The sequence below is a fragment of the Leptonotus elevatus genome, chromosome 6 (assembly GCF_054856555.1).
Source record: "Leptonotus elevatus isolate MCC_2025b chromosome 6, RoL_Lele_1.0, whole genome shotgun sequence".
NCBI classification, from domain to species: Eukaryota; Metazoa; Chordata; class Actinopteri; order Syngnathiformes; family Syngnathidae; genus Leptonotus; species Leptonotus elevatus.
In genome coordinates, this window is record NC_141244.1 from 23,343,184 (window position 1) to 23,358,471 (window position 15,288).

The 15,288-nt window shown below is 39.8% G+C and overlaps 1 protein-coding gene and 1 long non-coding RNA gene across 3 annotated transcripts; one reads left to right on the plus strand and one right to left on the minus strand.

The window, feature by feature from the left end:
- The first annotated feature begins 748 nt into the window (after positions 1–748).
- On the plus strand, positions 749–14,044 carry rbfox1l (RNA binding fox-1 homolog 1, like). The gene is made up of 12 exons (XM_086078074.1): positions 749–1,145; positions 5,145–5,381; positions 10,143–10,316; positions 10,856–10,909; positions 10,991–11,083; positions 11,207–11,276; positions 11,345–11,404; positions 11,487–11,619; positions 12,761–12,800; positions 12,889–12,971; positions 13,059–13,140; positions 13,308–14,044. The coding sequence occupies exons 1-12, from the start codon at positions 1,059–1,061 to the stop codon at positions 13,350–13,352; spliced, it is 1,158 nt and encodes a 385-aa protein (XP_085934200.1). The 5' UTR covers positions 749–1,058; the 3' UTR covers positions 13,353–14,044.
- On the minus strand, positions 3,667–15,020 carry LOC147172815 (uncharacterized). 2 transcript variants are annotated; one of them, XR_015095346.1, is made up of 3 exons: positions 14,833–15,020; positions 12,820–12,952; positions 3,667–3,806 (listed from the first exon to the last, which is right to left on the minus strand). It is a non-coding gene; the product is annotated as an uncharacterized LOC147172815 (long non-coding RNA). The 2 variants fall into 2 exon arrangements; XR_015095345.1 differs by having other exon boundaries at positions 3,696–3,806; positions 12,816–12,952.
- Positions 15,021–15,288: the final 268 nt, after the last annotated feature.

Sequence of the window (15,288 nt, forward strand, 5' to 3'; positions counted from 1 at the left end):
CTTTTATATTTTGATGCAAACCCAGCACTGCTCATTACTGAAATAACACCAACCATAGTATTAGTAGTAGTGTAAAACCTTCAGGCTTCTGCAATAAATAAATAAAATACAAATGAAAATGTCAGGAAAAGCCTACTGAAACAGCTGAACTTTATTTGGGGTTAATCTGAGACACTTTAAATGGTGGCAGGTGTGTGCTGGCTAACCATGTGATTGCTTAATTCTGAACAAATTCACATTTCCATTTATAAGAGGGTGTGCAGACTTGTGCAACCACATTGTTTCATTTGTTTATTTTTACTTCCCCCTCTCACAAAGATTAAAAAACAATTTAAATTGAGCTCTATGGGTTGCAGGTCACATTAATGGTGGAACAACTTCTGAAATGATTGATCTTGGTCTAATTTTTTTACATCACAAAAAAACGGGGTGTGTAGACTTTTTATAGCCACTGTATGTAAGTACTTTTTAGTTTGGTACACTTTTGCCAATCATTATTCGCATAGCAAAGGTGAGGCTGGACACGTAAAGTCACAAGAGGTCATGACGACCCCAAGGTCACTGGCAGCCTCTACGACAGGATCTTTGTTGGGCGTACGTTTGATCGAATCGAAAGATGCCAGAAGTTGTGAGAAACCTCGCTTGCCAATGTGAGTCAGAGCGAGCGAAGCTGGTAAGGTGGTAAACTCAAAAGGAAGGACATGAGGGACTATTTATAATACTCTGAAATGGGAGCCCCGAGCATGTGTTTCTGTCTGTCAGGCTGCATGATCGCCTCATGGACACACAGAAAGCTCTTTTCACTGCCCTAGAACCTGTCTTGACCGGACAGGACGCTGCCGGTTTTGTGTGTGGGGGTTGCCGAACCTCCACATTTTGATTTCACAAACGTTGAGCCTTCCTTCACCAAACCCCTCTTGGATTTTTCCCTCTATTTGGATTTTCTTCTTTCTTTTCTGGCCCGACTCGCCGTCTGCTCTCCTGAGTTCAACTTTTCCTTTCTCATCCCTTGTCCTCCACTCTTCCTCATTCTCCTCGTGTGAGGCTTTTTTGAGGCCATGCTGTCCTCACCCACTGTCATCCTCCAGCCTTATGGACTGCCTGTCTATCCACAGGCCGCCACCTGCTACCCCAGCATAGTACAGGTAAACTCTCGTGAATTGCTGTCTGGTTCGTTTGGTTGAAAATTATTATTATTATTATTATTTTTTTTTTTTTTAATAAAGTGATGACTCATCTCATCAATCACAGTTTTGGTCATTATTGCTTACAATGCCCCCCAAAATGCTTAAAATATGTCACTAATACTATTGGTTGTTAACTCATTCACTGCCATTGACGACTATAGACGTACAAAAATCATGTGAACTATTTCTATTAGTTTAACATTTTTTTCATTTCATTTTTTATGAAAACCTAGAATTTTTTTATTGTACATTTATAACAGATCTAAAATTATCATGCGATTAATTACGATTAAACGGCCCTTATTTGTATTTTTTTTTTTTTAAATTAGGCCCGTCAGGCGATAATTTTTTTAAATTGTAATTAATCACATGACTTCACTAGTTAACTAACGATTAATCACAAATTTTATATCTGTTCTAAATTTCCAATACCTTTTTTTCTAGGTTTTCATACTGTTGTTAGCAAAAGTAAAAAAAATAGTAGTAGAAATAGTTTAAATACATTTTTGGACGTCTATAGTCGTCAATGGCAGTGAATGAGTTAAAATTCCTAAATTAGGAGTTGTCATACTTGTATTTTGGAAGAAAAAATATAGGAAATTTGTTTCTGCAGATGATACGTTTAGGTCATCCCTCCTAATTAATTTCCAGTTTAGAGTGACAACATACTGCACCTAATCTTTAGTCCACTAGTCTTTGTGATGCTAGCATGTGGGGAACCTGCAGTTGGTCCAGAATATATTGCCCGCCATGCTATTCCAAAGACAAATAAAACCTCAGAGGAATTGTTATAAAAGACCGTGTAAGGGTAACTTGCGCGAAGACTGAGAACTATGTAGTCGTTAGTTGTGAAAATAAAGTGTTATTCAATCATTTGCACTTCCTGAAATTTTGAGTGTGGCTACAACGGTGCACAGTGACGCACTTGAGCACTATGTTGCAGCTTTAGAGCGCCTCATTGTCATAGCCATGAGTGCATGCATGTCATGGAGAGAAGTTAAAGGATAGAGCGTTTTTTTGTTCGTTTGTTTAATCTGACATGACAACTAGCGTGCGCTTTAGAGCGCCTCGTTGTTGGCTGTGAGTGTCTTTAGGTCATGGAGAGAAGGTGGAAAAAGGAGGGTATTTATTTAGTTTAGTGATAGGACTGCCAGCATCTGGACAGGTGCTTCGCCCTGCGTGGTCATATTAGAGCGCCTCATTGTTAGCAGCGAGTGTGCGCAGGTGTCAGAGAGATGGTTGCAGTGCGAAGGATTTTTGTTTTTTTGTTTTGTGGACTGGAGCTTCTCTTTAGCATGGCCACATTAGAGCGCCTCGTTGTCACGGCATGGAAAAGACCCATGAAGACCCAGTGGGATGTATTCCAGCCATGTTTTTTTATAATGCTAATTTGCCACTGGTTGCTAACTCTCTCCTCTGTGGTGTGTCAAATTTAGGAGACATTTTTATTTTTACTTGACAGCGACTTTAACACATTTTTAAAAATAGATTTAGCGTGGACTTTAAAACAGAAATGGGCTTTGATCGGAAAAAGGCATGTGTGTGTGTGTCCCTGACATGCCATCAGTGCCACAATGCATCTGGCGTGGTTCCACCTTGTCAGCTGTATTTTTAGGCTCGCTCTCCTGAGCAGATAATCACAGGAGGAGATTCTGTCACCTATCTGGTTTTCTGCAATCAGCTACTCTTAAAATAGAGGATTAAGTGTGTGTGTGTGTGGGGGGGGGGGGGGGCTGCTGCGTGTTGATAGTGCAACCAACAGTCTCCAAAATAATATATACAGAATGCTTGTGGTGATGGTGTTTACTATAATGTGGCTGGTGCCAAAGAAGCCGGAGCGAATGCTTGAGAGGCAGAAAACGTCAATACTGATGTAATGTTAAACCTGGTCATGTTTACAATGGTGTTAAACACAAGAGCCCATTTATTAAGATTATTCCATAGACTAGATTATTTATTTATTTTACATTAGATGTCGATATAACTTAATCAATTTTAAATAATTAGTTTTTAATATGTGTTTGTTTATATTAGTTTGATAAATAATATAATATTTCGGCTTTTATTTTTATTTTTTCTTGTACTCCATAATTTCAATTTGATCATCTGACCTGACTAAAAATAACATATTTTCTTATCTTGGTGTTTTTTGTTAATACTATTCATTTTTTTTTTTATTTAATTCAGACACCTGACTGAATATGCTGGCATATCAAGATGGATTTTTATTTTTATTTTTTTAAGTTTCTTTATTTTACTATTTATTTATTTTATTCTTACTTTTTTATTTGGACAATTTAGTTGTCTGACTTTTTCCCTTGTGTATGTACGAGCAGTTCAATTGTATACAGTATGTGAGCCAAAAAAAAAAAAAAGTTCACTAGCATGACTCAGTAGCGTGTGTGAGAGGCAAGGTTATAATAGTTTTGGATTTGTCATTATAGTTAGTTTTTATTTCATAATCCTGAACGTTGTCCCTAACGGCCTCACATACTCGAGCATGTGACTTGCCACATCTGCACCCGGCGTCGGGTGCGCGGAAATGTCGCGCCAGCTGTCCCGCCAGGCACCTGGCCCCTGAGCTGTTGACCTGTGAACCCTGAGCTGACAGCTGAGGTGCTATGAGAGGAGAACAAGACAGACAAGACAAATGAGTATCAAGAGACGGGGAGGGGGGGGGGGGTTGTTGGGGGGGGGGGGGGGGCAACGTGTCTGCACGCCTGCTGACAACAGTCGGTGGCAATAAAATGAAGTTGCTGTCATATCTTACAGTACAGAATTATCTTTGTGTCAGGAGGATCCTGTCAGAAAAAATATAATAATGATGACTTTTGACTTGGCTCTGTCTATAATAGTTTATTATTGGGCTTGTAGTTTGCAGTGGTGTTGAATTCAGAGATGGTGATGATGCTACAGTGCTAAGCGATTTTTTTTTCTCCCTTCGGGTATTTATACTATACTTTAGTATTTATTTTTCTAACAACGATCTACTTTGACTCCCTACATTTGAAAACGGATATCTCAACTTTCGACAGCATAACCCCTGAGACAGTTTTCATCAAAATCAAGCACACAATGCGTATATGAATTGAAATATAGTGTCAGTCGGTGACAGTCGCAGATAAGCGCAGGTGGTGTGGCATCCCCCTTGGCCAACTTCTCCTCCCCTTGTAGTTGTGGTGATCATTTCATGGGATTGGTGGAGGGTTAGCACTTATGGCGTGGTGGGCGGGTGGTGAGGCCGCCATTAAAACATGCAGCAGTTGACGTTGAGGGGCTCAGAGATCCAGTGGTGTGCTGAAGGGGTAAGACAATGCTTACACGGTCACTATTGTCTAAAAACTTGTTTTTGTTTTTGTTTTTGTTTTTGTTTTTAACTTTGTGACTTGCTAATACAAGATTTGTAATGGGGTTTTACTCCGCATTAACTAAATGACTTTTGACTAAACAAACAAACTCTAAAATTGTATATATTCAGGAAAAAAGAAGAAGAAAATTTCAGCATTTTTGTATACCGTCATGGTTTGCCTCATGTGGGCTCATCATCAAAATTGCTACTGGGCATTTTAATCTAATTCAATTTACCGGTAATTGTAAACTGAAGCTGATTGAAGAAAAAAACGTCATTTAGCTAACGTATGGTATTCTTGGTCGTTTTTTTTAAAAACTTGTTTGTTTTATTGTATTGTTTATATTTGTAGATTTGTACTGCTTTTGTATTTCTTGGGGGGGAAACGGGGAAAAAATAGAAGTAGAGGTAACATGTCACTCACTGTACTGTATTTATTTTATCCGTCTAGCTATCCATCCATCTATTTAGCTAGCTAGCTAACTAGCTAGCTGTCTATCTAACACAGTATGTCTGTCAGTCTGTCCAATTATCACTCTGTCTAGCAAGCTAACTCTGTCCGTCCATCCATCCAAATAATCCTCTACCGTCCTCCCCTTTTTTTCCAGGGAGCCCCCACGCAGGAGGCGGGCCCTGGCGGCCCCGACCCCACACTGCCTCAGGTGTACGCCGGGCCCCCCTCCTACCCGGTCCCGGGTCAAGGGCCAGCGGCATCCGCGGGTAGGCTGCCGCCTCTGGATTTTAACCCGGCACATCCCGGCTCCGAATACCCCGAGCACGCTCAGCTGAGGGTCTACCAGGGCCCTCAGCTGGAGGGCGCCGAGCCTCTGGCGTCCGCCAACACGGTAAGAACAACGAGGAATGAAAGTCACGTGATGACAATACAATGGAAAGCCCGATTAGTGCATCCATTTTAAGATGGACATTAAGGATACAGAATAAATGCTCAAACAGTTTTCCATAGCTTTTAATTTTGGTGGTTTAATGAGACAATTATATTTGCCCACCTTCTGCTTTAGGAGCCCCCCCACATCCTCTGTTACGTCCTTTTAAGGCAGCACCACATCAATGACGCTCAGTAAAGGGGGACAGCTGGGAGTGTTGTTGAAAATAAATCGCCCCCCCCCCTTTTTTTTTTTTACCGTGGCTCATTTTAAACGGGCAATAAATCAGATTAGCTTTCACAGATTAAAGAGGTGAAGGTGTGTGTTGATATTGTGTGAAGGTCTTTTCATACATCGACGACAGCGAAAAATGCGTTATCGCCACCTGTCGTCTCCATTTAAAATAGTAACCAAAATGAGAAAATGCACAATTTTTATTTTTAAAAACCATGTTGTTCAGAAGAAATGTTAAGAACTTGTTTTAATGTGTATGTAAAACTCACGAGAATAGTTCTCATTGTTTATTTTTGCTATAGTTAATACAATTATAACGGGTTAACTGATTATTCAGTCAAATCAAATGTTGAATGTATATGTCAAATTCTTTGTTTTGTATTTTTTTAACGTATCATAACCAATCTTCAATAATACATAATTGAATTTTTTTTTAAATTAATTTATCTGCATTACTTTAAATTAGTGCATTACGTCATTCCTGCAAATGGCCTCATGCTGTATTTGTATCCGCGTGTCAACAACAAGAGTGCCTCCATACTGGAAAATACAAGCACAATAATTAACATACTGTATTGTTAAATGAATGTGACATTCCAAACTGTCATTTTATTACATATGAACATTATTATCTTACCAAAGGCAGACATTCTGATACAGCTCCTGCATTGGATCTCATTCATCAAATGGCTCAAATATGTGTTAACATGTCAACAGCGTGTCTACTTTCATGATTCAGAACAATGTGTTAAACTGAGGGTGCGTTTAAGACTGCTGGGAAATACGATACGTCATACTTTAGTGGTTTTCAAACTTTTTTATAGCAAGTACCACGAAATAACTCTTATATAACTATTTTTAATATTCCTGTTAGCCACGGCAACATTATGCATTGTTTGAGCATTAATGTTGAGCTTAAATATTTTGAAAACAAAAAAGAAATTCACTTTGGCGACGATTCTAATAAATGTATTGCACACAGGTTTAATAAAAATGTACCTCAATTAAAGTTTAAAATCAGTTTTATTCTGGTTACTTTTACATGGCTTTTTTTGGAGTTTTTCTAACATACAGTACAGTAATACCATTGTTGATGAATTTTGTGAAGTTTTGAAATTTCACACCTTACAAACAGCATGTAAAAAAAAAAAAATACTAGACTAAAATTTAAATGTAATACAAAGAAAAAGTAAGCATTTATAAAAACAAAAATAAAGAAAATCTCGCAAAGGGAAAAATAAAAAGTCCAAACTACATACAAACCCTATTACGACACTGATTTAAGGTCAAAGCTAAGATTCAAACCCAGAACCTTGTAACAGTGAGACTGACATGCCGACCCCTCCCCCACCGTGCTGCCCAATTTTGTACCGCTTGCCGACAAAATAGGCCTGTTGACAAGCAGCTGCCAAAGTTTTCAGTATGATATTTCTGACTTCCAAGCAGTCTTGAACGCACCATCTGACCTGGAGGGGTATTCCGTTACCCTTTTCTAAGTAGGATCCCTGAAACTTCACACTTGTTCTGGAATGCAAAAAGAAGACGTGTACCATATTCGTCTCTCTTAGCTCAATGATGTCTCCTTCTTTTTCTTCTGCTAAATGGTCTTTTGTGTGGCCCCGTATATTTTATGACTATACAGCCCCTCACCCCCTCCCAGACACACAAGGCTCCATGCTGGGAGACGCCCGCCACGGAAAGGGGGGGAGGGGGCGAAAGGGGGAGGCAGACCAGATGACCCCCACCCTCCCTGCCACTCTGAAATATCACAACACAGGTCCAGAACACTATTTTGCATCGTGACATGACACCACCAAACAAGCTCAACGCCGCCCCGCCCCCTTTGCCTCACCACTGTAGTGCGTGTGTGTGTGTGTGTGTGTGTGTGTGTGTGTGTGTGTGTGTGTGTGTGTGTGTGTGTGTGTGTGTGTCAATGTGTGGGACAAGTTCTTCGTAGTTTTGGAGTGTATGTATTTAAAAAATAATAATTTCATTTTAATAATTAAAACATTGTAATATAATTGATAACCATTAATGTTAAAGAATCAAGAAATTACTTAGTTACAATGATCAATTGTTTTTGTACTAATATATCATGAATACGTTTAGTGAGAAATTAAAAAATAAAAAACACCAAAAATGACTACATGTCCGCCAACCTACTCACAATTCGCTACTATTGTGCTATTATTTTGTAAAAAAGAAAAAAAAAAACGAACCTATTTGCGGCTTTGTGCTCTTTACAATTCACCAAAAGATACCACAAGATGGCGCTAAAGCCCTGTCAAATAGAAAAGTGGGGCTTTGGCCACAAAATGGAACCAAATAATAATGGAAAAGCATTGCCCTGGCGCCATCTTGTGGCATCTATTGACAACTCCAATTATTTTTGGCAGTGTCATTTACCTGCGAATTAATGTGACAATTATTATGAGCCAATTTATTTATAAAGGTAAAGTAAAATTGGTTTGAATTGATATTAAACTGTTTTGGACAACATTTTGCGGTATAATTACGGTTTAAACTATTATAGGCAATTTGAACACTTTTGGTCAGTTACTTGCGGCTTTTTGCTATTACACATTATTATATTATAATTATATATAATAGCGAGCAATTACTGTTAAAAAAATATTTAAAAAACAAATTTAGGAATAGAAAAAACAAAATTGCGGCTGGAAATATAACAAGAATCTTGATGTGCTCGTCATGTTGCGGCCTGTGTCGTGTGTATTTATGTGTGTTTGTCCTTCCCTCCTCTCCTCTCCATCCCCAAGCATATTAATGATGACACTTTCCCTTTAACCCTTGGCAGAAAAGCAGCACCTTGACCTCAGACTGACCCGTTTGGAACTTTTAGTGGTGCTCTTTTTTTGTTTTTCTTTGTGTCTCTTTTTTGTTGTTCTTTAAAGCTTTCTGTCGCTTCAATTCAGGCCTCACTGGAAAGCTATTTTTTTTTTTTTTATCGTGTCTTTATTAGCACCCTGTGCAAGTTTGAATTTATTCACTTTGTCTTCATAAAAACGACTTAACACGCTGCCCCCCCCCCCCCCCAACACATTGATGCACACACTCCATATGAGCGCACACTAGCATCGTGATGCATTGTGAGACAGTGAATGTTTCTCTTCCTTTCTTTTTGGCTCTTTACTTCTGGTATTGTTGTGCATGGGACAGTTCAAAGCAGATGGGTTTTTACAGCATTGCTGCCGTTGTATGCGTTTCACTTTGTTACAGCTGCTTGGGTAGAGTGATAAGCTCTATTGTTTTTTATGTGTTCTTTTTTAGGCCAAATACGTTGCTAGGTAGACAAATGGGCAGCATTTGGTGTTCAAATTTTGACAATGACATTCGGTAGGTCTATCAGCAGACCCACAATAAAGTCTCAAGAACTGAAAAGTCACAAAACGTCTGCCATTTTGGTTTGGAGCGGCCATTTTGGCAAGCGAGCGCCCTACAAAATGAAGCCAGTTTTACCTAGAAATATGAAAGTATATCATGAAAAGACCCACAAAAAATTCCCAATAACAAAAGCAAGTTTGAGTTAGTAACATGAAATTCCGTAGGCATATTTACTTTATCATGAGTAGAACCACACAAAAAAATATTGAAGTTTGCCATTTTGGTCCAGGAGCAGCCTTCGAAATCTTAAAAATAATTCAGTCGCTGACGCTAGTTTGTTAGCTGGATGAAATCCTGTAGACATAATGAGTAGTCTCACAAAAAACTTTCAAGAACCCATGCCTGAAAATACACAAAAAGCCCGCCATTTTGGCTAGCTAGCTAGCGCCCTTCAAAATGAAGCCAATTTCACCTAGAAATATTAAATTTGGTAGGCAAGTATATCATGAATAGACCCACAAAAAAATTCCAATAACAAAAGGCTAGATCTTTTCTAAGAATTCAGACATTAAATTTGAAATTAAATTTGATCCAAGTCCAGTAAGTCTTTACTCGAAGAGAGACGGAACGTAGGCCATATTGGTTTCAAGCGACCGTTTTAAGGTCTTTTTGGCCATCCTTGAAAAATTGAGGTATCCTACAAATGATGTTCAATCACCAATTTCACACCACGTATACCAAGACAGATCCCGCAAAATTTTGAAATGTTTTTGTCACTGTGTGTCAGTAGAGCATGATGGCATTAGTTCATTCGCAAACAGGCCAATTTGCAGTTTATTAGTAGTGAGTGTAGTTAGCTGTTGTACTTTTCTCCAGGCATGTCTTGGACCCACCCCTTTTTCTTTTTTTTTTACTTTCACACCTCCTCACATTTGCCTGAGAGGGATCACTGGTTGCGGAATGCTCTTTGGTTTGGATCACCTGACCTGGTGGTAATGTCTTGTCTAATGTTATGTGATGCTATGTACACAACCAGGAAGTGATCAGATGTCCACCACCCTCATGCGTCCTGGCACTTTCTCTCAAAACCCCCCCACCTGTTTCTCTTTTTTCCCATATGATCTGTCATCCTTTCTTGGCCATTAGGAAGAAGTTTTGGCCCCCGTGACCTCGGACCCACTAGCCCTGAGTGCGTCTGTAACATCCGGCGGGGGTAGTGGGAGTGATGACGAGGGGTCTGGTAATGCCCAGCCCAAACGCCTCCATGTGTCAAACATCCCGTTCCGCTTTAGAGACCCGGACCTTCGGCAGATGTTTGGGGTACGAACTTCTATTTATAGCAGTGCCATGAAAAATTCTTTTTTTTTTTAAATCAAACATAATGTTTTGGATTTTGAAGACAAAAACTACAACTGACAAAAATAAAAATATATAAATTGATGATCCGTAAGACTTTTGGAGAAATGTTCTGCATACTTAAAATATAATTGCTGACATTTTTGGATTGTGTGTGAAGCCCTTTACAGCTAGCATAAAAACGCGACACATGTGTTGGCAATGTGACGATCTGGGGCTGCTGTGTTCCTCCAGGACCAGGACGACTTGCTTCAAATAATGAAACACTTAATTCTGCTGTTAAAAAATTGTTGCATGTGAACGTGGAACATACCAGCAAGTTCACCACTAAATGCCTAAAATTACAAGGTATCGGAGTGACCAAGTAAAAGTCCAGACTTAAATCCAATAAAGATGTTGTGATATAAATCAAAATGGAGCAAGTACATTTTCACGGCACTGTGAATGTCAATCATCTTTACACACAGCATCTTTATGATACAAAGGGCAAATCTCTTTTCTAGCAATTTGGAAAGATCTTGGACGTTGAGATTATCTTCAATGAAAGGGGGTCAAAGGTAAAGCGTAACAGAGTTTGCACTTAAGACGTGAACTGGAGATATGAACAAAACTCACTCTGACTGCATACTCGGGTGTAGGGATTCGGGTTCGTCACCTTCGAGAGCGCAGCCGAGGCCGACCGAGCACGGGAGAAACTGAACGGGACGATCGTGGAAGGGAGGAAGATTGAGGTGAGACGCGCATCGGTTTCCATAGCAACGAGTCACTGAACATGTTCTTTCGATAATATCCAATTTAGTTATGGTGAGAGAAAATCATATTTGATTTGTGTGACATTTTTTGGTCTTTTTCAGGTTAATAATGCCACTGCAAGAGTCGTTACCAAAAAGCCGCAAACGCCGCTTGTGAATGGTGACCTTTCAAGTGAGACACAACTTCAATGATTGTTTTTTTTTTTCTTGGCTATGAATAATTTGCTCTTGTCTGTGTAGCTGCCGGGTGGAAGATCAACCCTGTCATGGGGGCCATGTACGCACCGGAACTCTACACCGGTCAGTAAACGCAACATAACACAATACCTCACAGCGACAATTGGCCGCTTTCTAATCAAGCTGCCTGCTTTCGTTGTTCAAGTGGCTGGTTTCCCGTACCCGGTGGCGGCGCCGGCACTGGCCTACCGCGGCTCGGCGCTGAGGGGTCGAGGTCGGACCGTCTACAACACCATCCGCTCTGCTGCTGCGCCCGCTGCTGTACCCGCCTACCCGGGGTAAAGCCCTGCATGTTTATACAATACGAGATGGATCCGTTTAGTCGTGCTACCTTTTTGGATCTGGATTGGGTTTCTGCCCTTAACTATGTAAACAGTGGCTGTGTTCAGAACCACTTCCTATCCACTCTGTAGTGCCCTATCTCGTTGAGTTTGCCAGTTTGTAGTGTTGTTTGAATGTGTAGTCAATATAGGTTATCCCATATATATATAGTGCCCTCTACACTTTAATAAACTGAGGTGGACCAAACTGAAATGGATAGAATTCTGGTCTGGACAAGACTGGACTGGAATGAATTGGACTAAACTAAATTAAGATGAACTGATCTGGACTAAACTGGACTCAGCGGAGGCTAAGCTAAATTAAAGTCAACCGAGCTGAGCTGGAATAAACGGAACTGTAGAAGACTGGACTGAACAGGACTAGATTGGACTGAGTGGGACTAAATTACATTTAACTGAGCAGGATTAAACTGGACTATATTTAACTGGACTAATTTTTTTTTGACTGGACTTGACTAAGATGGACTGGATTTTATTCAGCATGACTAAACTTGAGTTTGACTAAACTGGACTGCACTGACTAAAGTAAACTAAATGTAACTGAATTGAGCTGGACTAACTGGACTGGACTCAACTGGAGTAAATAAAACCAAACTTAACGGGAATCAAATGGATTGGACTAGACCTGACTAAACTGGACCAGACTGGATTCAGCAGTGCTAAACTAAATTTAACTGTATTGAGCTGGACTGGACTGGGCTCAACTGGAGTAAATTAAACCAAACTTAACAGGAGTAAAAAAGGATTGAACTAGACCTAAACTAAATTTATCTGAGGCGTAAGTGACTGGACTGGACTATACTGAACTGGATTGGCCCGAGTGGGACAAAACTAACTTTAAGTGAACCAGAATAAATTGGAATGGACTAGAGTACACTAAACAGAGCTGGCCTTAACTAAATTGAATTGAACCGAACTGGACTAAACTCGACTGGACTGAAATTGGACTCGATTAAACTCAACTGAATTTAACTAAAGCCGGACTTCATTGAAGTGAAGCTGAATGGACTAAAAACTCAACTGTACCGGGAACCTGCTGCAATAACAATTTCATAATGCTTTCCCCTTTCACAATCAGGGTGGTGTATCAAGATGGTCTCTATGGAGCAGAAGTCTATGTAAGTCAACCTTACCGACCTTGTCGCTGTCCATTCAACTTCTCTTACGATTGATTGCTCATTGGTGACGTGACGTATTCCCGTGCAGGGAGGTTACCCTGCTGCGTACAGGGTGGCCCAGACAGCATCGGCTGCCGCCGCCGCCGCCGCCGCTGCAACATACAGTGACGGGTAAGCAAGCGTGTCAGAGAAAATATCTCCACCTGGATTATGACCTTGTGACAAGTGATTATTTATATATTGCGATGACGTCACCAGATATGGCCGCGTTTACACCACAGCTGCGGACCCCTATCACCACTCGGTGGGACCAACAACCGCATATGGTGTTGGCACTGTGGTGAGTTCACACAAACACACACGCACACACACACACTGGAAGTTTAAACATTAAACAAAGAGAATACCAAATTCTGCTGGCTTAATGCTAACGCACGATGCAAAAAAATAAAAAATTAATGTGGGGACAGATAAACGTCATTTCCATTCATCTCATTTCATTCGCAGGCCAGTTTGTACAGAGGAGGATACAACCGCTTCACTCCCTACTGATGCACCACAACTGGATGTGAGCTGGATGCTGCACACCTGAAGTGACAGGACGGACTGAAGTTGTAAATATTGTGTAATGTACTGTTCTCCATGTTGAGCACAAGAATAGCATTATTTCTGTGTTTTACAAGTGAACTTCAACGGAGGACTCATGATGCTAGAAGGCCGCTGTGGGAGATAGCTCGATCTTTTTTTTCACGGGTCAAACTGTACATTTTCATAAGTTGTTTGGTCTGGATGATGTGATGAATCTTTATTTAAGTGTGTGTGTTTGTGTGTGGGAAGGGGGGGGGGGGGCAAGTGTGACACCAGTTTCACTATGAGATCATTTTTGGCCCGTTGCAGAGTTGACTGGATTTGATTGGGGCTTCATTTGTGTTTCGTACTAACAAACTACCTCTTTTCTTTTGGCTTTTCTTCCTGATCTCGCTGTGTGTGTGATGTTTACCTCTAAATAAAACTCTTGTCATCTGGCCTTCTTGTATTACTAATTTTTCCCACTCAAAATTCACTTGCGTGGTTCCTTTTGCTTAAAAATTGGGCCTCGTTCATCTTTCAATCAACGGGCCTCATGAAAATTGAAGCTTTGTTTTGTTTACTTTCTCAGCTTTATTATTTTCGATATAGTTTGCTTCTGCTCTACGATAGCTTTTTCTTTCCTATGTAGAAAATATATAATTAGGTTGAACTGCTATTTTCTCCTCCTCTCCTGCTTTATTTATTATTCATCTGTTTTGTTTGACTCGTAACTGACATTTCTTTTGCATGATGTTTCATTCTGCTTTTTTCACATTCTGTACTTAGCTGCTTTATATTTCTTTCAGGTTTTGCTATTTACCTGCTCAGAAAGCAGCAAAACATCTCTGTTCTCTCTGATTTGCATGGTTTCAACATTTCTAAGCTTGTTTTGTAGCCTCTCTTTTGCTTCTTAGCTTTTTTTGTACTTGTGGTTTAACTAAACACATAGCAAAATCTTCCGAATATGACCACAGGTTCAACATACTTCCAGTCAATGTTTTGGACACATTCTACAAGTACTACGGAATGAGAAACTGTTCAAACATGTCACTGGTAGTGTTTTTCCTTGTGGTGGTACCTTGGGATAGGAGTGGCCCAACTTACGACTTTTTCGAGATACAAGGCAACGTTCTGAACTTCAGATTTTTTGCTTTGACTTGAAAAATATGAAGCAAGCGCTTGTCACCTCACACAAGCAGCACTTTAGTGTATTGCATACACATTTGAAAGGACCCTACATGAAGTTGGAAACAGCTTCTGTTTATACAACTTCACATACTGACAAACTTAATATAATGACAAAACCGGTTTTGTGTTTAAAACCATCTGTACATCTGATAGTCGACGTGCTAACACTTATGTGAAACCAGACAGGCTAACGAATAGCATTTGAGTACGGAAACGGGTATTAAACACAAACAATACAGCAACTAATGTAAACAAACTGTATAATAGTACTTACAAGCATATATGTACTACCCTCTGCAAAAACAACCAAAAAACCCTGATATTATTGGTTATTTTAGTCTTCATGGCTGTATTATACTGCCGTCCGGTGGCCAAAGCGCACACCTGAAGGAGCAGTAACGTTTTATTTTTAACATCGATCTAATTATTACAGTTTCTATAAAGTACAGCATTGTAGTTATATTTTCCTCATTAAAATCACAGTATAAAGTTAAATTTTTTTAGGGGTAAATTTCCCTAATTTGATTTGACGTATTTTACGTTATGCTTGTCAGAGAACGAATTAAACTCGTATCTCAAAGCACTAGTGTATCTTCTGTCCAGATAGATTCCTCCTAGCAGTTTCTCACTTAAGCTTTCCTTCTTGCTAGTTGCATGTTTTGTCTAATTTTTCCTACTTTGCATCTTCCCAATCTTTCAGAGAGGCTCTTAGCTCCCCCCCAAATATCAA